General features: G+C 35.9%; 3 protein-coding genes across 7 annotated transcripts; 1 reads left to right on the forward strand and 2 right to left on the reverse strand.

The window, feature by feature from the left end:
• The first annotated feature begins 71 nt into the window (after positions 1-71).
• On the forward strand, positions 72-19,314 carry LOC106140296 (PHD finger protein 20). Of its 5 annotated transcripts, none has more exons than XM_060954631.1 (18): positions 72-156; positions 4,473-4,916; positions 5,393-5,525; positions 9,228-9,493; positions 9,917-10,351; positions 10,649-11,091; positions 11,189-11,671; positions 12,279-12,373; positions 12,715-12,869; positions 13,385-13,545; positions 13,710-13,821; positions 14,045-14,770; positions 15,505-15,656; positions 16,037-16,248; positions 16,632-16,811; positions 17,821-17,939; positions 18,204-18,341; positions 18,807-19,314. In XM_060954631.1, the coding sequence occupies exons 2-18, from the start codon at positions 4,505-4,507 to the stop codon at positions 18,929-18,931; spliced, it is 4,347 nt and encodes a 1,448-aa protein (XP_060810614.1). In that variant the 5' UTR covers positions 72-156; positions 4,473-4,504; the 3' UTR covers positions 18,932-19,314. The 5 variants fall into 5 exon arrangements, with proteins under 5 accessions (XP_060810614.1, XP_060810613.1, XP_060810612.1 ...); XM_060954630.1 differs by lacking the exon at positions 72-156 and adding an exon at positions 3,373-3,706; XM_060954629.1 differs by lacking the exon at positions 72-156 and adding an exon at positions 3,373-3,581.
• LOC106140301 (small G protein signaling modulator 3 homolog) lies at positions 480-3,246 on the reverse strand. Its single transcript, XM_013341877.2, has one exon. It carries the CDS (start codon positions 3,129-3,131, stop codon positions 741-743), a length of 2,391 nt encoding a protein of 796 aa, XP_013197331.1. The 5' UTR covers positions 3,132-3,246; the 3' UTR covers positions 480-740.
• A 61-nt stretch (positions 19,315-19,375) lies between the features above and the next one.
• LOC106140302 (proteasome subunit beta type-6) lies at positions 19,376-21,067 on the reverse strand. The gene is made up of 4 exons (XM_013341878.2): positions 20,946-21,067; positions 20,439-20,695; positions 20,031-20,165; positions 19,376-19,704 (listed from the first exon to the last, which is right to left on the reverse strand). Exons 2-4 carry the CDS (start codon positions 20,689-20,691, stop codon positions 19,427-19,429), a joined length of 666 nt encoding a protein of 221 aa, XP_013197332.2. The 5' UTR covers positions 20,692-20,695; positions 20,946-21,067; the 3' UTR covers positions 19,376-19,426.
• Positions 21,068-21,192: the final 125 nt, after the last annotated feature.

The raw sequence follows: 21,192 nt of genomic DNA on the forward strand, positions 1-21,192 counted from the left end.
TCATTTATCTTGTGTTTGTTTCGTCACATAAAGTTAAAACAGACTAAGGTCAAATATCACACAGCCTGTTTTGTGAAAATAAAATTTAAAGTGTATTTGTGGTGCTGTAAGTGAAATTCCACGTCCAATGGACTCGGACAGCTGGATAAAACGTAGGTATGTGTGATTAAATAGCGCAGCGTACCATTGACCGATAGTGACTAGCGACTACCTAGTCGGTCGGTTAGTGATGCTTGCCTAATTTACGACTCATTAAGAAATAGAATTGACTTTCTGATCCTTTCTTCGACTCCGATAAAGCAAATTTGAAAACTCCGACTCCGCCTTCTGTTCCGATAAAACTACCTCCGTTACATCCCTGGTTCAAACTTTAACTTTCTAATGGGTGCAGTCAGATTCGAAGACTAACTAATTTCAAGAGGAATGTGATTCGTGATAACAACGATATTATATCAAAATAATCAAAATAATTAATAATATACACCGTAAAATATGTATTTTATCATATAATTAACATCTCATATATTACTATAATAACATAGATTGAAGTCTTATAAATACAGAATGTTTATAAAAAACTACATTTTATTACGTACATATATTCAATGGGTATTAAACAAACAATCGAGGCTTTAAAACTAAATATTAATCTTTAATTAATTATTAATAAATAATGGAAGGAAGGATGACTATACATACATATATATTAAATTTAAAAGGAGATCCAAATTGTGAATATATTACAAATCCCAAGAAAATAAGTGGTGTTTGACAAGCATATCTCTGACACCTTCTTTCAAAGGTTGGTTTTGTGTATCCTTTTTCAAGGGCAGTTCCCAATCTGGGTTCAAATTAAAACCAAACTGTGAAAGAATCCTTAGTTCACATTTTATTTGGACCCATCCTGGAGAATTTATGAAAGACCAAGGGTGATACCACTTTTGAACGACATCTACACATGAACATAAAACTTCAAGCCATAGATGTAATGCTTCTTCATTTAATCCCATGCATATTAACGTGCGCAACTTAACATCCATTTGAGCATGAGCATTATCATGTGATAAGTTGATTGCTTGCACACATCTGTAAAGTAACTCTTCAGGAGTAAGGACTTTACCATCTTCATCTAACCTATATGTTTTGCAGAGAACTAATCGACTATAAACGGAATTAAAGTCTTTTTCAACTTCTCGAGAAGAAGCTTCTTCAATAAAAAGCCATGGATGACACGGGCCATCTAAAAAACTTGGTCTCTTGATTCCGTGCAATAATACTCTTTTAAAGGCGGGAGCAAGGACACCCCTTACCAAATGAGCTGCCTTTTCAGTGACAGAATCATCCCCAGCCCTGCTATATTTAACTCCTTTTTCATCAAGCAACTTTACAAATCTAGCTGGGAACCATCCTCGAAGTCCATTTAATTCACCAATCCAGCAGTGCTCATCCCTTGAACTTATTACTTCTATAACGTCGTTTTTTCTAAATCCAAGTTCATCACCATCTCTTCTTTCAAAATCTAATAGCGCCTTGGCTCGACGTCTTTTGCTTCTAGATACATTTACATATCTTTCACGATCTGCAGCATGACTCTGCATAGTATAATCAGCTGTAAGTTGGATTTCAGATGCTAGTTGTGGTTCAAGTGCCAAGAAATGGCGAGCCACCTGTAAAATTGCTTCTCTAAGATCAACAAGTATTTCTGTTTGTTTAACATTTTTAGATATTGCATCTTCATTATTACTGTCTTCTCCAAATAGAATTGTTTGAATAACTGATTTGCTTCTTTTAATCTGACGTCTTTGTAGTTGTTGCTTTGGGAGATTGGGGACTGCATTTGGATTCCCCACGAGAGCTCCTTGGTCTGCCATTAGATAAGCTAAATGTCTCCGCCGGTGAGTATCAATTAATGTCAGACTTAAGGTGTCACCACAGACTTCATCTATGGTTTTAATTAACAAATCAACATCATCTATTTCTCCCGGAATATCAGACAGAGCGTTAAAGATTTGAGCTGAATTTGATATTTCAGTAAATCTGTTTTCTTTTATTTTCAACATAGCTAATGTAACTTTAAACAAAACAATAGAACCGTCTAGGAAAAATAGATCCCATATTCTTAATAATATTTTCATATGAACAACATTTGCATACAGTGTTAAAAACCAATGCATTGTGATGAGAGAGAGCTCTATATCATGGGCATTTAGAACTTGATCTATACCAGGCAGATATGTAGAAATTAAACTCCGTAGTACTTTCTGATCAGCTTGAATACCAATGAGTGTTGAAGAGTAATATGATGCTGGTAGGAGATCTTCAACTGTTGTACACATTATCCAAAATGCATCCTCTTCTTCCATCAACAGTAAAAGCGATGCTGCTATCATTCCAGTGCCTTGACAATACCCTATGTCAGGATAAAGCCAAGCTAAAGCTCTCAATATCCTACGTAGTCTTGGTACCCCAGTACTAGTTGGATGTGAAAAACAAACATTGTTGGGTAATATTTGGACTAAATCTTTTTCGATCTGTTTACTAGTGACCAATCCATCATCACTTGATGCTCTAACAATTTCATGATATGTTATTTCTGTGGTTAATCTTTTTTTATTAGCTTCACATAGATGCATCCATACTTGCGGTCGAAGTGAATGAGGCACACCATTCTTCACCATTTTTTGTAGTTTATCTGTTTTTTCTAGTTTACCATCCCCTTCTGAAAAATTTATTTCTTTGCTGTAAAATTCCCATTGCAGACGGTGTTGATCATCTTCGACGAATGCATTTGCCAAAAGTTTGTTCGAGTTTTGTTCAGGGCCGTCTTCCTCCTCTACACAGAATCCAAATTCGTCAAATCTGTAGTCCGGCAGACCGCCACTATGACCTTCAGATTCAGGTTGTGCTAATTTCGCCATAATATCTTGCGGAACCATACTTGCCGTAAGGGCTGAAAATGGTCCTCCAGGTGATGGTAGAAGTTCATCAGCAATATTCAGGCCACGAATTGAATCAATTACGTCCTCTGGATCATCATCAGCAAGCGCTGTACTTATTTTACGTTCATGATCTTCACGCCCCACATATCCTTCGTGATCACGGGAAGTAAATAGAGACTTTGCAAGATCCATATTTCACTCAATCACAGTTTACACAACAGTATATATTCTACGAAGTAAACAATAAGATTGTAATGTAAATGTCAATCAGCCATTTTCTTTCAACGCAAAATGTCAATAACACATATGTTATGATGATGGTCAATAAGTCTCAATAGTGTTGTAGGTGACAGAAATTTTGTAATTGAATGTCGATTCGTAAATTATCGATGTGATATAGCCAATCGTATGAAAAATATAAAAAAGTTACTGTCAAATAAAATGTCACTCAAATTTATAAAACAAAATGGCGATCGCTACATCGTGCTTTTGTTTTGATTTTGTTTGTATTGAATAAGCATGAATAAGAATTCAGCCTGTTTCTAATATAGATGTTGTACATCAGAAATTGTGATACAAACTTTGCAATAAAAAATAGGGGCCTCATAGTAATTTTTTGGTACTAACTCTAAATAAATTCGAGTGAGTATTGTTTGAGAATTATGGTGTAACTTTGTGTAGTACAATATTGAATATTTATTGAAAAAAAAAACCGCTACCACTACCTATATTCATTGTGAATATTCAAATTAAATAAAACTGACAAGGCAAGTATCTTCGTTTTTTTTGGAATGGTCCAAAACAGTTCAACATTGTCTACCATTCACATCATAAATTCACATCTGATTATCTGCACCAACATAATATTTTCTAACAAACCCCCCCATAAATTAGGATGGTCCTGAAAAAATGTAGTATACGAAACTGTATATCATGTTCAACTAGAAAGGAGGATATTGGTGTAACTTATCACAAATATCCAAAAGATGAATCCCTGCGTGAGGCTTGGGCTGAGGTTACTCACATTAAAATCAGTGAAATACAACTGACGTCGTTTGTTTGCTCGCGACATTTCCGCAAAAGCGATTTCCAAATTTATAAGGATTCTAAATATGTCCTAAAGTCAGGTATTTTATAAAAAATATCAGTTGTTACACAGCCATTAAGTTATTTTCTTTATAATTTTTGTTTTGACACAATTTTTATACTTTATTTTTTTTTATTAATTCGAGTTAGCTTAATTCTTTATTTGTTTAGTTTTTATCTAGAATGCTGTATATAATAGATGTTATTATTATAAGTGAGATATTGAATTAAATGTGTAATTACTATTATTAAATAAGTTGATGTAATTAATTGCTGTTTGTAATGTTTCATGCTGTATGTAGATTTAGGCAGATAATTGCTAATTTTAGGCATATTTAAATTGTTTATTCTTCTGCAAATTAATTGTTAATTATTTGCATGGTTTTAGTAAACTTATTACAATATTACTGTTCTAAAAATATTAAAATCCCTTTTATTGTATTTTAGATTCCATACCGTCTATATTTCCATGGGTAACAATGGATTCTGACGAAACTAGAGTTGATTATAAAGGCACTGGAAGTGAAGTAGATATGGCTGAATGTAAAGAAGGAGTGACTGAAAGTGTAACAGATAATGCCATTATTGATCCTGATGATGAACAGAAAGAAATAAAAGCCCTTAACACTAGTAAAGAATCAGATGGAGAGAATTTGGATGCCATCAGAAAGTACATAGAGGAACAAGAGAAAGAAATACAGGAACTAAGTTCTCAGGGCAAACAAAAAATTGGACAACAAAAAACTGATGATGTCAAGGAAAATAAGACCAGTACAGAGGAGACAATGGATGTAGCATCAAGTATGATGGATATGATATTGAGTGAGTCGGAAGCGAGAATAGAAAAGAAGGGTAGTTCAGACCTGAAAGGCTTGTCACCTTCGGATAAAGGTATCTGGTGTTGTTGTAGTTTTTATTAGAAATACAGTTGTGTGTGTACACACTGTGTAGTTCTCAGCACTTTAGAATAATACCACTCCATATTTTTCCCATGGATGTCGTAAAAGGCAAATAACGAAGCTAGCAACCTGGCACAATTTGATTCTCAATTCCATCATTTAGCCGTACAGCTTGAAATGGCCCTTTAGTTTTTTCAAACTGTTTTTGATTTGGCTTTGACTTCTCTTGCAAGGGATATAGACCGGACTATATAGGATAAACATAAGTCACAAAAGTACATAGGTCCTTCTTATTTCAAAGAAATATCCAGCAGACCCGAGACCGATTATGGTATGTTTTACCGTGAAAAGTTAATGTACTACTATTTAGTAACTTCTACTGTGCCTTAGGTTTTCCGGCAATATACAAGTGATGACATTTTGGTGCATAATGTGGCTGATAGTAACAAGAGAATTAAAATTTTTCAGGGAGCATGTCTCTATCAGTGGGTTCTCATGTTGAAGCTAAAGATTTTAGTGAGTACTGGTACCCAGCTGAAATTGTGGAAGTAGATTATGATGAGATGGAGGTACTTGTGCGTTATGACAACCCAACTAAGAGGTAAGGCGGAACGCTTATTATCTTATAAATCACATTAGTGGGCACTCAGTTTATGAAAAACAAATTTTTCTTATTTGAATTGGGTCTTGGATGGACATAAAAGAATGGACGAGTTTACATTGTGGTAAACTACATTGTTTACAAAATCTGACAAAATCGACAGAATCATCAAATTTTTGTAATGATGATTCTGTGGACGCTACATGTGGTTTAAACTAAACCACAGGACAAAAGGAAGGACAAATGAATTAAAAATTGTACACCAAAATATACAGGGCCTTCCTGGCAAAGAACTTATTATTGATCTATTTAATGAAAAAATGGATGTTAATATGGTGTGTTTGACTGAGCATTGGATCTTGGAGGGTGAGCTGATGCCCAGTCTTAACAATTTTAATGCGGTGAGCTGCTTCAGGAGAGGGTCTGCAATCAGAGGCGGTTCAGTAATATATGTTAAAAATGGTCATCGCTGTAAGGAGCGCCATGACATAGTCAGACTTTCTCTTGAGCGCTGTGTTGAGGTATCTTGTGCCGAGCTTGAGGAACACATTGTTATTTGTATTTATAGTCCACCCAACAGTAGTATTATGGATTTCCTGAATGTAATGGAGGAAGTTCTAATAGTAGCGACAAAAAGTAATAAGAAAGTAGTTGTTTGCGGTGATTTTAACATTGACATATTAGTTAGCTCCACAGTGACAATACAGTTTCTTAACCTATTTAAATGTTTTAACTTAGATAATGCCTTCTTGGAACCAACCCGCTTCACTGCCACATCTGCTAAATGTATTGATAATGTTTTTAGTGAACAAAAACCAAATAATAAAAATGTATTTAGTAAATTACCCTCTGATCACTGCGGTCAATTAGTTACCTTTTCCACTAAACGTAGTACACGTGATGGATTAATTATGTGCAGACCTATCACAGCCCATAAAATCAATAAATTTACAAGTTCTTTAGAGAATAAAATTTGCGCAGTAACTTACACGGGTAGCGATCCTAATGGTCATTATAATAAGTTATTTACTACCATTTCAGACGCGTACTCTAAAACATTTATACAAAAGAAACGGAAATGCAATAATAACTTTAAATTCAATGAATGGGCTACTGTTGGCATCTACAAAAGTAGAAAGACTTTGTACGATTTATATGCCCAAAAACAGTATCGATTTGAAAGCGGCTTCGTAGACCATGTTAGGAATTATTCAAAAATTTTCAAAAAAGTATGTCTACATGCAAAATCTTTGTTCATTAAAAACAAAATAAGTAATGCTCCTAACAAAACAAAGGAAACCTGGAGTGTTATAAACAAGAAAACTGGTAGAAGTAATTTTAAAGACAATATTAATGAAATTAAATTTAATGATAGGAAAATTACCTCTACAACAGAAATAGTAAATTTATTTGAACATTTTTTTACAAATATACCGTTGGAATTAACTTCTAATATTGACTCATGCCCTAATGAAGCTGAAATTCTACTTAAAAATAATGTCAGCATTTGCAGTTCCAAATTTAAATTCTTAAATATTGACCCTACTGACATTATTAATACCTTTAAAGAACTTAATCTGAAAAAGTCTGAGGATTATTGGGGTATGTCGGTTGTTGTGATATGTCATATTATAAATATTATAGCTGGGGACTTAGCTTATATATTCAATAATTGTGTTGACCAAGGGATATTTCCAAATTTAATGAAGTATAGTAAACTAATTCCATTATTCAAGAAAGGTGAAAAATCAGATCCTGGTAATTATAGACCAATCTCAATTTTACCAATTTTGAGCAAGGTGTTCGAGAGAATCATGCTTAATCAAATGCAGCGTTACTTTAAGTCTAATAAATTATTTCATAGTCAGCAATACGGCTTTACTGAGGGGAAATGTACAACAGATGCAGGTGTGGCTCTTGTCACTCATATTCTCAATGCATGGGAAGACTCACAGGATGCCATCGGAGTGTTTTGCGATCTGACCAAAGCATTTGATTGCGTAGATCATAGAACTCTTCTGCTCAAGCTCGCTCATTACGGGTTCGATACTGCTGCCGTTGAACTAATTAAATCATATCTTAGTGATAGATTACAGACGGTAGATTTAAATAATACAAAATCTAAAGGAGCGACGGTAAAAATTGGGGTACCGCAAGGTTCCATTTTGGGACCTTTTCTCTTTCTGATATATATCAACGACCTGCCTTGCATGATTGAGAAACAGACTGGCATCGTGTTGTTTGCAGATGATACGTCACTAATTTTTAAAATGAACCGCCGTAGCGAAATCTGTGATGATGTGAATAGCACTTTAGCCGCCATCTCTAACTGGTTTACAATCAACAACTTACTGTTAAATGCAAATAAGACCCAATGCATTAAGTTTACACTTCCCAATGTGCGGCAGGCAAATGTGGATATTAGTATAAATAGTAAAAGATTAGATTTTGTTGATAGTACTACTTTCTTAGGAATAACATTAGATTCAAATTTGAAATGGCATGCTCACATTTTAAAACTTTCTAAAAGGCTTAGTTCTGCAGCATACGCTATTCGTCGTATTAGGCATTTGACGGATGTGGCAACTGCTAAGCTAGTATATTTTAGTTATTTTCATAGTTTAATGTCATATGGTCTACTGCTTTGGGGATCAGCAGCAGACATACAAACTATTTTCATTTTACAAAAAAGGGCAATTCGATATATCTACGGTCTTAAACAAAGAGATTCCCTTAGAGATTTTTTCAAAAACCTAAATATTTTAACTTTGCCCTCCCAATACATATTCGATAACATCATGCATGTTAGGAAAAACTTAGACTCTTTCAAAAAAGTAGGTGAATGTACTAGTAGATCACTGCGGAACAATTACAAGTTGTCGATCCCAGCACATCGGCTGGCTAAGGTAGGGAAATCATTTCTTATTAATTGTATAAGATTTTATAATAAATTACCAAAAAGTGTTCTTGAAATGAATGATAGAAAATTCAAACAGTATATTAAAGTTGAGCTTTGTAGGAAAGCCTATTACAGCACGGATGATTATATTAATGATAAACATGTGTGGCCCGAGCTGGACATAATGGCCTCTTAAATGCTTGTGTATTTTTGACATGATCTGGACATAATTTGTACAGTATGTACATATTTTATTTTATATTTATTTTATTTGACGAAATATTCGTATTGACATAATCAGTTCTACATTCATACATGTTTTTTAATGTAGACAATGTGCATTCGTCCACGATTTAGATTTAAGAGATCTATATTTGTAAATTGACGTCCTATGAAAATGCTGCAGTGTAGTTTGTTCCGCCGCTTCTTCTACACATGCGCTTTGGAAGCGGTAGTAGTTATAATTAGATTTAAGTTATGTGACGTCAATAAGTGATACCTTGTATCCAATTTTGAAAATAAATCTATTCTATTCTATTCTATTCTATTCGATGTTTATTTAGGCTGTAAAAGTTTTTATTAAAAAAAAAAATATTGAGTTTGTATCTCATACCATAACCATGCTCTTGGGGCTAGCTCAATCAATCATCTGTTTGATATTTATTACATTTATACAGAGACAAAATGCCAATCCTTGATTTTCACTTAGTAATCATAAGATTGGTGTTTCCATACAGAAATACAGTTTAACCACATGGGGATAATAATTATACTTACATTGATAACTTTAATGTGAATTGTAGACATGATGAATGGATAAGCGTTAGCAGCCCTCGTCTAAGACCTCAGGGTTCAGCACCAAATACCCCAGTAGGTACTCCTCAGACCAGCAATCCTCTTAATGAAGCTCCAGGTACCACAACTTCTGAACCTGATCCGGTTATAGAAATCAAGGAGGAGTCTAAAGAGGATAAAGTAAAAGTCACTTATGTGGTTGGAGAGAGGTGCCTGGCACGTTGGAGAGACAATAGGAGATTTATCGCGACTATTACCAAGGACTTAGGAGATGGTAAAAATATTAATTTGTTACCATTACTCTTGGTTTGAAATATATGTGTTGTTTTCTTATGACTTAAATATTAAATAAAAAGTTTTTATATAAAAGATTTTATAATGATATAATTAAGAATTGGTTTAAATTTCGAAAGGAAACAAAAACAAGTTACATCACATACTGAAAATCTATATGGCCATGAAAATATATTCAATTATCTAGTGAATGTTAAAAAAAATCTCACTTGAATAATATTTATAAGTTTTAGTAACCAATGAAATAATATATTATTTAAAAATAATACAGGTAATAATACAGGTTTTACACGTACCTTTATTTTGTCACGGACGTTTCAAATCATGTTACAGTGATCTTGGTTTGCATGCAACTAATAAATATAAAATTTTAATTAACATTTGATCAATTTGAACTTCACAGGTCGTTACGAGATCGCATTCGACGACGGTTTTCAATGGAAATGCTCTGTATCGAGATTATACAAATACAAGGACAATATAAGTATAGATACAGGTTCCGTTACTCCCAGTACATCAGTTCCATCTCCGATCCAACACGGGGCTGGTCCGAGCACCGCAACATTACCATACCATACACATTTGTTCGACCCTAACCGCGATTATTTAGGTTCAAAAAGCGAGAGGCGCGAAATGAAACGAAAGTTGAATATAAAAGAGATATTCAATATTGGGCAAAAGAAAAGGAAGAAAATGCCTGAAGAAAAACCACCGAAAGTAACGCCGCCGAAGGTAGCCACGCCCAAGGTGGCGCCGCCGAAGAAACCAAAGACAGAGAAAAGGAAAATTTCTTCAACACCGGCTGAAACTGTTAAAAAATCAACAGGTGATGTTCCAGGTAAGAATATTTTGGATGGAGTAGAAAGTTATAGTACGGTAACCGAGTCATCTAAAACTTTGATTGATCGGCGTTAATTTTAACAGGCATCTTGGAAACTAAAAGTTATTCATTAATATGTTATTACTTTTAAACATTTTCAAAATTAGAGCTTTGCCAAATCCAATATCCAAAGTTATTTGTCGTGTTTTCATGTACAAATAGCTTTCCTATTGGATATATGTATGTATAGTAACAGAAAAGTTTTGGAATATGTATTAAAGCTTTGTTTTATTAATGTATTTAAACATTTCACAGAGGCTGTAGCTTCAATAATCGGAACAGTTAATCAGGAACAGTCAGTTAAAGTCGAGGAGAAAGATAACTTAGATTCCGATGCTCCTGAATCTGTGCCTTCTATTCCGGTTAAAGAAGCTAATGATGTTAAATCTAAAGTTGAGGATATTGTTAATAATAAATCAGCAGAATCTCCCAATATTAGTCCTATACCTGAAAATGAAGAAGTTGATGTCGATATGAAATTTGATAATGAGACAACAACTGAAAAGAATGCATGTGTTGATAATGAGTCATTCACTAGTGAAACTATCGATGATAAATCACCATTAGTTAAAAACGAAACATCAGTTATTGAAACCAAAACTGAAAAAGAAGCTGATCATAAAGATGTCAATGAGACAATAAAAACCGAAAATTCAATAATTGCCAAGACTGAACAAATTGAAAGTTCACCAAGTATAGTAAGTATGCACAGAATTTTAAAGTATTTCATACGATATTAAATTAATTTTAGAATTCCATGAAAAATAATCTAACTTTTTATTCCTAAACAAATAGATACCCGATGGAGAAGTGATGTTTGAAAAGTTCGAGAAGCAAGACGAAGTGAAACACGAGGAGGTCATAGACAAAATTAAAGAGGTCATTACAAAAATAGAGGATGATTTGAACAAAGTTGAAGTATGTTCGCCGAAAGTCGAGATCAAAGATGAGATTAAAACGGAGGATGTAAAAGAGGTAGTGAAAGAGAAAAATAAGAAGAAGGGTAAAAAATTGAGGTTGTTGCAGGAGAAGAAAGTGAAGAAGCAAGTGGAGAAGGTGAAGAATGAGTTGGAGGTGATGAAGCGGCAGGTGGAAGAGATGAGGAAGCAGATGTTGATGAAGGAGGCAGATGGGCCGTTGCAGATGCCGGAAAGTTTCCTTCTGCCGGGTGAGTGGTGCTGCAAATGGGTGAACGGCCAGCCGGTGGGGAAAGTATGCGAGCTGGAAACGGAGCCCCGGGAAGGAGCTAAAATAGGACTGCCGAGAAGAAGTGTGCAGGTAAGCAGTTTGTTTTGTTATTTTTATATCCAACCCTGTTATAATTTATTTTGGATTGGTTCCTCTGATTATGTTGTGCCAAAACAATCGTCTATAGAGGGAACGATGATTGGGGCTCGATCTCCATAAAGGGAAGGTCTTCCGCCTGGCATGTTATGCCTGGGGAACCGCAGCTCCAACTATGTTGAGTCAGAGGTTTTATTTATGCTTTGATCCGTGAAATCTTTGCTTGCGCGATTTAGTTTTCGCGCTGTGATAGGCTTTGTGGCGTGGGATACTGTAATGTTGCCATAGACTCTTCGCTGTTATTGGTTGAGCGCGTCGTGTTCTCACTATGCTTGGTTTGATAGTGTGTGACTAGTGTAGTGAGTAGTGACTTTTGTGATGTCACATGTTCTTTCTGGATTGTCACATCTGTTACTGTTGTATGGATTATAATTTTTGAAAATGGATTTTATAATTTTAATGTTTACCTATTGTTTTTTATTTCCATAAACAGTAGAGTAGTTTCGTCTTCTTATCAACATATAGCATAAGTAGTAGTGGGTAGTGTAGCTAACTTTAATTTAAACGAAAATTACATACTTTGAAACTAAATATGTTTTAGGTTGAGGATAAACGTTTACCTGAAGGCTGGACTAAGCACATGGTACGCAGGAGTCTGGGACATTCAGCAGGGAAATGGGATGTCGTTTTAGTTAGGTGAGGTTCTCATAAATTTCTGAAAATAAAGACCATACTCATCTAAGTTTTAAATTTTAAGCATACAAATTTATTATTCTTTTTTTTGTAAGAAATACAAGTTGGTTAAATCTTCAATTTTCAAAGCTAAAAGACTCTTGATACTCTTGTACTCTTCAAACGATCGTTTTAATGTGAATTGATGAAACAATTCACCGCTGACCAAACAAAAAAGAAAGTAAACATAGACTTGCGATTTTATTCTTTTTCTCCCTTTAATCTTGGCTTGTTCTAAGCGAGATATTGCTGGCTCTGTCTTCCCCGTAGTGGACGTGAATATATGTATATTATTTTTGTTTTAGTCCCGACAACCGCCGATTCCATACGAAGACTGACATGCGTAACTATTTGGAGAACAATCCTAGCGAACATCTGAAGGAATATGAGCATGCGTTGATGGACTTCGGGGTTCACCTCAAGCTGTCTCGAAGAATGGGCTGGTTTACTAACACACCTGGTAATATTCGGAAATTTCTTGTAATTATAAATTAAATATTATGTAAGTGCATATATTAAAAAGGACACTGATTAACTGACCAATCATCGCACAGTAAAAACACAAAGTTTCAAGTAAACGACGGCGCCCCAAGCCCCATAAACCTAAGGGGCGCAATAAGAGAAAATTTAATAAAAGTTCCGCAGAAACTGTGAATTATGTATTATTGGTAATTCAAATGCTTACAGTTTTTATAATTTGTTTAAAATGTAATTTATCCTCAACAATTTTAACCCCTTCATTGAGATTATAAGACTACGACATTCATTATATCTAGTATCATTATATATATAGTATCATTCTTAACTTATAAATTTAAGATTCTTATTGAAGCCGATGGGCTAGCAATCTTTAAAAATCTGAATCTGAAATCCATTACCAAGCCATCCAGCTGAATGTGACCTTTCAGTCTTTTTAAGACCATTGTCTTTGTCTACTCTCTAAAGACAATACAATTATCTTTCTTACTATTCCAGGTGGAACTGATGACATCCCTGTAGTGACTCTTCCCGCTGGGACGCTAATCAGCACGTCGCCGTTAGTGAAACGCAGGAAATTGGGGCTCAAGAGGCCTCATCCGATCAAAGGAAAGGAGAAGAAGAAGCTGAAACTAGCGCGATCCAAGACTTCGGGTCATGTGAGTTTACTGTTACCGTAATTAATTAAATTACTTGTATAAATACATTAAGTATTAATTAAATTACTTGTATAAATACTCTAAAATACAAATAAAATCTAATTTCGTTGTGTGAAGCCGGCAAAACTTTGAGGAAAAAATGTTAATTAAATAATTAATTTCAGCGTCCTGCAGCAGATAGTCTCGCGGCGACGGGTTCAACTGGTGGCGACTATAGCGGGGTGGACGCGGCTGAGCTCCTCCCGCCGGACGATCCGCCTTTAGAAGATGGCTATGGTAAGTTTTACAAGATTTTTCCTAAATTTGTCAAATAAGATGCACGTTAAGTTGTTAGCTTCGGGCTCCATTTAGTTTGGCAACTCTTTGATATCAGTTTTCGGATGTTTTATTTCTGTAAACAACTTAAATAAAAGACCCGTTATGTTATCAAATAGGCCCTACAATTCGATTACTTGAATACGAGTGATTTATTTATAATTTTTTTTTCGTTCTTCTTCAGTATATGTCGGCTCACTAAAAGTGCAAATCATTGACAACCTCCTCCGCTGCCCGGCAGAGGGTTGCTTCAAAAACTTTCGTAACAATACTCTCATAAAAATGCACATAAAGCATTACCACAGGGAACTGCGAAAGATGTTGGGCAGGACGCCCAAAGTGGCCGATTTGGCGAGCGCCCGAGCCTTGCCAACTGATGTACCCACCCCAAGAGGCAGAGAACCAGAATTGAAAACGATTAAAGTCAAAATTTCAAGGCTACCAAAGAAAGAGGAGCCTAAAGTAGAAGTGAAAACGGAAATAGAAACACCAACAACTCCAGTCAAAGATTTTGATATACCAAAACAGGACTCGCCCAAATTAAGGCATGCCTTAAGCAATAAACCAGTAAGAAGGCCCAAAGTATTATTACCGGTTCGAAGAGTTGAACCGGACTACGAGCCGGTTGAAGAAATGGTGGTAGATGACTCAATATCGGAACCTATAAATTTGATCGATCCGCAAGATTTTGAAGCGGCTATATCAACACATACGGTTACCAAGCCAGTTAATTTTGAAAAGAAAGTTATAAGTGATGATGATGAATGGTATGCTATGAATTCAGATATGGAGACTCAGTCGAGTTTCCCAAGGTCAGGGAGTCCCGACTCCAAGAGTATGGATCAGAAACCAGTATCGTCAGAGTCTAATGAGGAACAACAGAAGATGGATATGTACACGTACACCGAAAGTGAGTTAAACTATACTACAGTTTTATTACTCTGTACGGCATGCACGGTATTTTTTGCTTATGAGGTTCAATTGTATGTTTATTATCACTGCTGCGAATGTCGCTTCAAATTCTAATGTTGCCTGCTGCTATTGAGTTAAGCCCACATATTTTAAGCTTTTTATATGGTGACATTGTCCGTTTACTCTCGACTGAGATCTCTGAGATGACACTCGACATAGATCTTTATAGCATATAGAATGTCATGACTGCTGCCGCTACAGCATAGTTGGCTTCAGGGCTCAATGCTTTGTATTTTTTTGTATATACGGCATGATAAATCGATCAAAATATTAATGGTTAGGAAAACATTATGTGTGTGGCTCTAAACCAGAAAACTTTTTATCTTAGTTCAGCTATTCCACTTGTTAGACAGAACAAAAGAAATATCTCATCGAATTGGTGTTTTCACATCGTCACAAGTTCCTAAATTTATAATTAAATTTATTCCCAACTTTCGAATCGTATGGAATTCAAACGCCATCTAGTGGCACTCGCTAACAAAATTCAACTACCCTCCACCGATGACTTTTTACATAACCTCTATGTTTATTACATGCTAAAACACGCACGCAAGTAATAGCAACCTGAAAAACTGGTTCAAGACAAGTTACAATTAAAAATTATTTCGAACCAATTTTTTCACATGCGTGGTGTAAAATCGGTTCAGCATATTGTCGCTACCATCGTTTCAGACGGAGAACGCATAAAGATCGTTCATATGAAGCGGGAGGAGATCATAAACTGCCACTGCGGGTTCCGCGAGGAGGACGGGCTGATGGTGCAGTGCGAGCTGTGTCTGTGTTGGCAACACGCGCTGTGCCACAACATTCAGAAGGAGTCTGAGGTATGGCTTACAAAAATTTATTGTTTAAAATTAATACAAGTTATTTTATTAATGTAAAATAGATACAATATAATAAATTATCACACCTAAAGATTAGATTAATGATTCTTATTTCATTTACCATTCGAGAGCATAGCGTAATTTGGAATCGAAGACTTGATTTAGTCATTGTATTGCTCAACCCTAGTTCATTGATTGATATGATATGATATCCAATAAAAAATAGGGGGCCTTTCCTTGCACCTCGCATTATTTTAGCGATTTTGTTTCGTACTATAATTAATCACAATAAAACACGCAACGTTTGCGCAAAACACACCATCAAAACCATTTTACTCTACTTCACATTCATTTAATTATCCACTATATCTTATCCACAGGTACCAGAAAAATACACGTGCAGCATATGCCTTAACCCGCGCCGTGGTCGTCGCTCCAAGCGTTTCCTCCACGACCAGGACCGACTTTACGAAGGTCTCTTGCCAGGGGCCAGACCTTGCGAGAACTTGAGACGGTCTCACGAACTGTCCGGGAACCTGTTGAGAATCCAGGATGCTCTCCATGCGCTACAAGTCAAGTACCACGTCGCCGTGTGAGTCTATATATATTGTGGTCTTCTAGTTTCTTTAAATACAAGGAACAGTTGTTTGTGGCCTGTTATCAGGAGCCAGGCCCTGCCTACTATAACGCCTTAAGAGTCCGTAAATTGTATGTCTTTAGTTAAGTCCTAATCCCTTAAGGTTTAGATAGAGAAGTCTCAAAAACAGTTGAAGGTCATGTTCAGCCGAATGATAAAAGTGACAAAATAATAGCCGTTCGCTTGAAAGAAGAATCCCACGTTTATTAGCCTCTCCCTTAATTCACTTTTACAATTTGCACGAGAAGAGAAGCAGTGGATGCAAATAATGTTTTTTCCCCTTTACATGACGCCATCAAATTAATATTAGATATTTAATGTCGATTATTGTTTAACAGGAAGAAAGACCACCCTAAACTCTATTTATGGGCCAAGGACTGGGACACGGGCGACATTAGCCTGACCCAGGAGCGCCTCAACTCCGAGTACTCCGACCTCAACATCATGATCAACACCATCGGCAAGGAGAACATGAGGGTCAGTGACCTCAACCACTCGATGGACATGGATCATGACAGGTATCCTCCATTTTTTTTTTGGTTTGCTTTCAGTATCTTTGGATGAAAGATGGAGACGTAATTTTTTGCAATGAAGCGAAAGAACTATACAGGGATTGTGGCAAGTTAAAAGATGTAGTCTGCATACTCTTTTTGGAAAGAGTCGTGATTTCATTTAGTATGATTTTTTACCAAAACAATTGTCATATGAAAATTAATCTATAATATCATTTCAGACCGTAAAGGTACTGACGTGGTTGAAAGCTTTGTAGATATCAGGTTGCACGTGCACATTCTGACTTTTCCACGTGACTTAGATGCCTGAAAGTTGTGGAGTCGAAACGACGAATTGCATTTGCCGTTTCCATGGGATAAGTCTGGATAGAATATCCTTCGTTTCACTAAGGGATTATCGGGAGTGCCCTAAAATCCCTTAGATACATTTCCCATTGAACATACATTCCAAATTTCAGCTACTTAATGTTCAGTATTTACGTCTTTGCGTTGTCGTGTTGCTAGTGCCTACGCGGTGTGCACTAAATTGTATAATGCAAATGACCGTTAAGTCGACGCTGCGATGACGACGCTCTAAAGAAGCCAAGTGCCGGTTCTAAGAGAGGATTCACTTTATATGTTTGATATTTGCCGTGCCCGTATTTGTGCTTGCCGTGTGGTTCCCGGCACCAATAAAAAAAAAAGAATAGGACCACTCTAACTCGTCCCATGGATGTCATAAAATGCGACCAAAAGACAGGCTAATAAACTATTCTTCTTTAAGGCGATGGGCTAGCAAGCTGTCACTATTGGAATCTCAATTTTATCATAAGGCCAAACAGCTGAACGTAGCCTTTCAGTCTTGAAAAGACTGATGGCTGTCTACCCCGCAAGGGATATAGACTAGTGTTTATAGATATATTGATTATTTGTTGTATCATACATACATGTATGTTTGATATTTCGTTACCGCGCTCGCAAGTCTACGTGAACAAGCACTAGCATTAATAATAAGAAACTAATTTATATCTGTTAGTGTTGTCAGATCGAGTCAGCCTGTTTTGCTGAGCGGGTTGCTGTCCAGCCCGGGAGACAGGGCTTTGGAGTTACCCATCTCTACTGCGGAGCTGGAGAAATTGGCCAAGACCGTACAAGGTGAGATACCATTTATTTGTTATAAATATACATGGAAGATGTTTACAAAGCTAAAAACGTCGACAAATTAAATAAAATTTTGGCCTCAAATAAACTGAAAGTAGGTACTGTTTCCAAAAGGCGATATTCTCACTGGTTATTGGCGGTTCGTAGGTCGTTCCCAAGTGGGACACACAATCATAATATTTGTATTAAACTTCTATGTTTAAGAACGATATCAAACTAGGCATATAGAAAATTATACGTGCAAATGTTATTTTTTAGAACAAGAGATGCCCCGTGGTCCTCAGCCCGAGGCGGCCATAGAGAATGGGCCGTGTCGCGAGCGGTTGTTGCGTCACATACAGCGCTGCCAGGCCATTATTGATGCGAGACTAGACTCCATTGAAGCTCAAGTCGCAGGTATTATCTATTAATATTTATTATATATATTTATTTTTATGTGTGTAAACTCAAGAACTACCGACGAACGACCTTCAGGAGTAACACAGGCTATTTTTTTTCTGAAATTTCCATGTGAGCGAAGCCCCGCGCAAAAGTTGGTTATTGAGAGAATTGACAATTCTTGAAGATTTATGTCTTTCCTTTCTTTTACCATAGACAAAGTCTAAACACGACTAGTTGGTGCGAAAAATCAGATTTCGCATGAGAACTTTCACCTAGTATAACCAATAAATAAATCAGTTGATTCTGAGTCAGATTCATCTGTCTGTATCTGTGTTAGGGAGGTGGAGGTCTAATGGAGTCGCTCTGCGCTTGTCTTGGCACTCATCGATCAAGATTATAGGAAGACCCCAGGTTCCTCCATTATTTTTTTCTAGTCAGGTTAGACTAATTTATATAATAAATTGTATTAACATCTTTCAGAGCTCGAATCTCAAGATCCATCATTCGAAGACGACGAGACAGCGGATTATTTCCCGCGCACAAAGCAGACCATTCAGATGCTCATGAGAGATCTGGACACCATGGAGGAACTTGGTGCCACTTGAAATGACAATCAATGATGATACCATAGACAAAGATTTTAATGAAATAAGTTAATAATTTGGCAAAGTAATAACAATATTCCATTTTTTATGAATTACTTAAAACATGAAGAACCAATCAGACATTTCAAGATTAGTTGATTTCTGTGATGTTCTTAGTTTTGTAATGTGCTAATATTAATTTAAATTACATTCAAAATATTAATTTATCTTCACTTTTTGGAGTAAATGGCAAAGTTTTTGTCTATTGGTCTGTTAGTATATAAGTTTACAAATAAGAGTAAAAAATATAATTTATTTACCTGTGTGTATGGTAAAACCAAAATGAAACTTTATGGCTTTAAAATAACAGTTATTAAATGTAATAAATTAGACAAAGCAGCATTTCATTCCTTTTTAATTTAATATGGTAAGGCAGTGGATAACAGGTAGTTATAAAAACAAAAAGAATTTTAAAAATTTAATACATAGATCTTACAATATTGGAAATAAAAAGCCTTAACCCTCATAGAATTTGGGGAGTTGATCACCAAGGATTACTGATCTTTCAACTCCTGCCTCCGTGATGACTCCCAAACGGACCACACCTCCAGAAGAGCCGTCCCTTAGAATGGCCAATGTAAGGGTGTTCGTGACAAACTTGATAGCTTCCTCTTTGCTCATGTTAGGCTTGAAGTTGGCGTCGACGTAGCCGTATACGTAGGTGGACCCGGAGCCCCCGATAGAGACAGCTTGGCGTTGGACCATACCACCAATTGGGACCGAGTATATTTGTCCTGGAAAAGAATAACAATGTTTTATTGCATGCAGAAATTTGGCAGTATCTAATAAAAATAAATTAGCAGACTAATTACAGCATATTTTTCTAATAATATTTTCAGAGTTAGCTTTGATGCTTTAGTTCTGTCTGAATGTATTATATGAAATAGAATCAGGAATGCCTTCTGCTAGGAAGAGGATTCCTATGAGGTCCAAACTTAGGCATAATTCTTTGGCTTTAAAAAAGAACAACTTTTCCCCAGAAGTTTATTGTGTAATTTAATCAGCATTTTCTTACCAAGTTTGTATTTATGTAAATCGGGCTATAAGGTTAAATAGTTACCTCCATTCTTCTTATCCCATCCTGCTACCAGGATACCAGCAACAAGTGAGTCACGGTAGTTGTAACACAGTTCACGGAAGATTGATGCTGCGGTCTGCACTAGTGGGCGTTCACCTAATTCCATCTGGTGGAAATCTGCAGAAAGATTGTGTGTTATGTTATTTATAGGGATAAAATTTACATCATAGTTTATTAAATATTGATCAGATACTTAATTTTTGAGTTTCTGTTCAAAGACTACTCAAACTCCAAATTATTGTAATACATGTTTCAACAACTTTCATTACTCATATTGAATAAGTTAAGAATGAAGATACAATTTACTATCAACTACAAACAGCTGGAATATAGCTTTTGGCCTAGACTAAAATTTTTAAGATCAGTAATTATGTCCAAACAATTACTCACTCAAATGATAAGTCACAATATCTGCGATAGCTTGTGTATCAGCAGCAGATCCAGATCGACAGCAGTAAATATGGTCCGTGATCTTCGTCAGCTTGTCTGTCACTCTATTCGCAATGTAAGCCCCAGTTGTGGTGCGGGAGTCTGCTCCAATTACCACTCCGCCATCGAATTCGCACGCCATAATAGATGTACCGGTGCTGTGGGGAGCGCTCATCCACTCCGAAACGCACGGTTCAGTCAAAGTAGGTGCCATTGTTCTATGGAATAAAAAAGTTGTTTAGTTTCAGGATACAATGATGACCTGAAGCTTTGGAATCATGCCTGATGGATACAGTGAGATATTCATATACAGATCAAACTGCAGTCAAAACAGAGGATTCTCTCTTGGACTGATGAATTCCAACTTGAAAATAAGAGGTTATACAAGCAGTAGTAGCAGTAAAAGTAGAATCTTACCAATGTTTAGGAATGTGTTTTGTTAATATATTAACAATTTTTTTTACTTACGTGTATTAACTTTAAAAAATAACAATTTATGTTTTTACGAAAGTCACGATTGAAATCCGGTAGGTACGCACAAACGCCAAAATAAATTTTGCTTGTCATGCTCATGTCAAACTCAAATGTCAATGTCAGATCATAGATGAAAGAAAGAAAAATGTTTATTTGGTGAATAATTAAAAATAGTCTTCCATTTAGATTGTAATTGTTATTTTATTTCTACTTCTTTGCACACGTCTCGTATTTTCCGGCT

Source organism: Amyelois transitella, chromosome 4, assembly GCF_032362555.1.
Source record: "Amyelois transitella isolate CPQ chromosome 4, ilAmyTran1.1, whole genome shotgun sequence".
NCBI classification, from domain to species: Eukaryota; Metazoa; Arthropoda; class Insecta; order Lepidoptera; family Pyralidae; genus Amyelois; species Amyelois transitella.

Coding starts and splice junctions, on each gene's coding strand:
- LOC106140296 (XM_060954633.1), top strand. CDS start 3,835: ATGGTCCTGAAAAAATGTAGTATACGAAACTGTATATCATGTTCAACT. Junction 12,870..13,384: donor CTGGTTTACTAACACACCTG/GTAATATTCGGA, acceptor TTACTATTCCAG/GTGGAACTGATGACATCCCT. Junction 13,546..13,709: donor GATCCAAGACTTCGGGTCAT/GTGAGTTTACTG, acceptor AATTAATTTCAG/CGTCCTGCAGCAGATAGTCT.
- LOC106140301 (XM_013341877.2), bottom strand. CDS start 3,131: ATGGATCTTGCAAAGTCTCTATTTACTTCCCGTGATCACGAAGGATAT.
- LOC106140302 (XM_013341878.2), bottom strand. CDS start 20,691: ATGGCACCTACTTTGACTGAACCGTGCGTTTCGGAGTGGATGAGCGCT. Junction 20,166..20,438: donor TATTGTGACTTATCATTTGA/GTGAGTAATTGT, acceptor ATCTTTCTGCAG/ATTTCCACCAGATGGAATTA. Junction 19,705..20,030: donor ATGGGATAAGAAGAATGGAG/GTAACTATTTAA, acceptor ATTCTTTTCCAG/GACAAATATACTCGGTCCCA.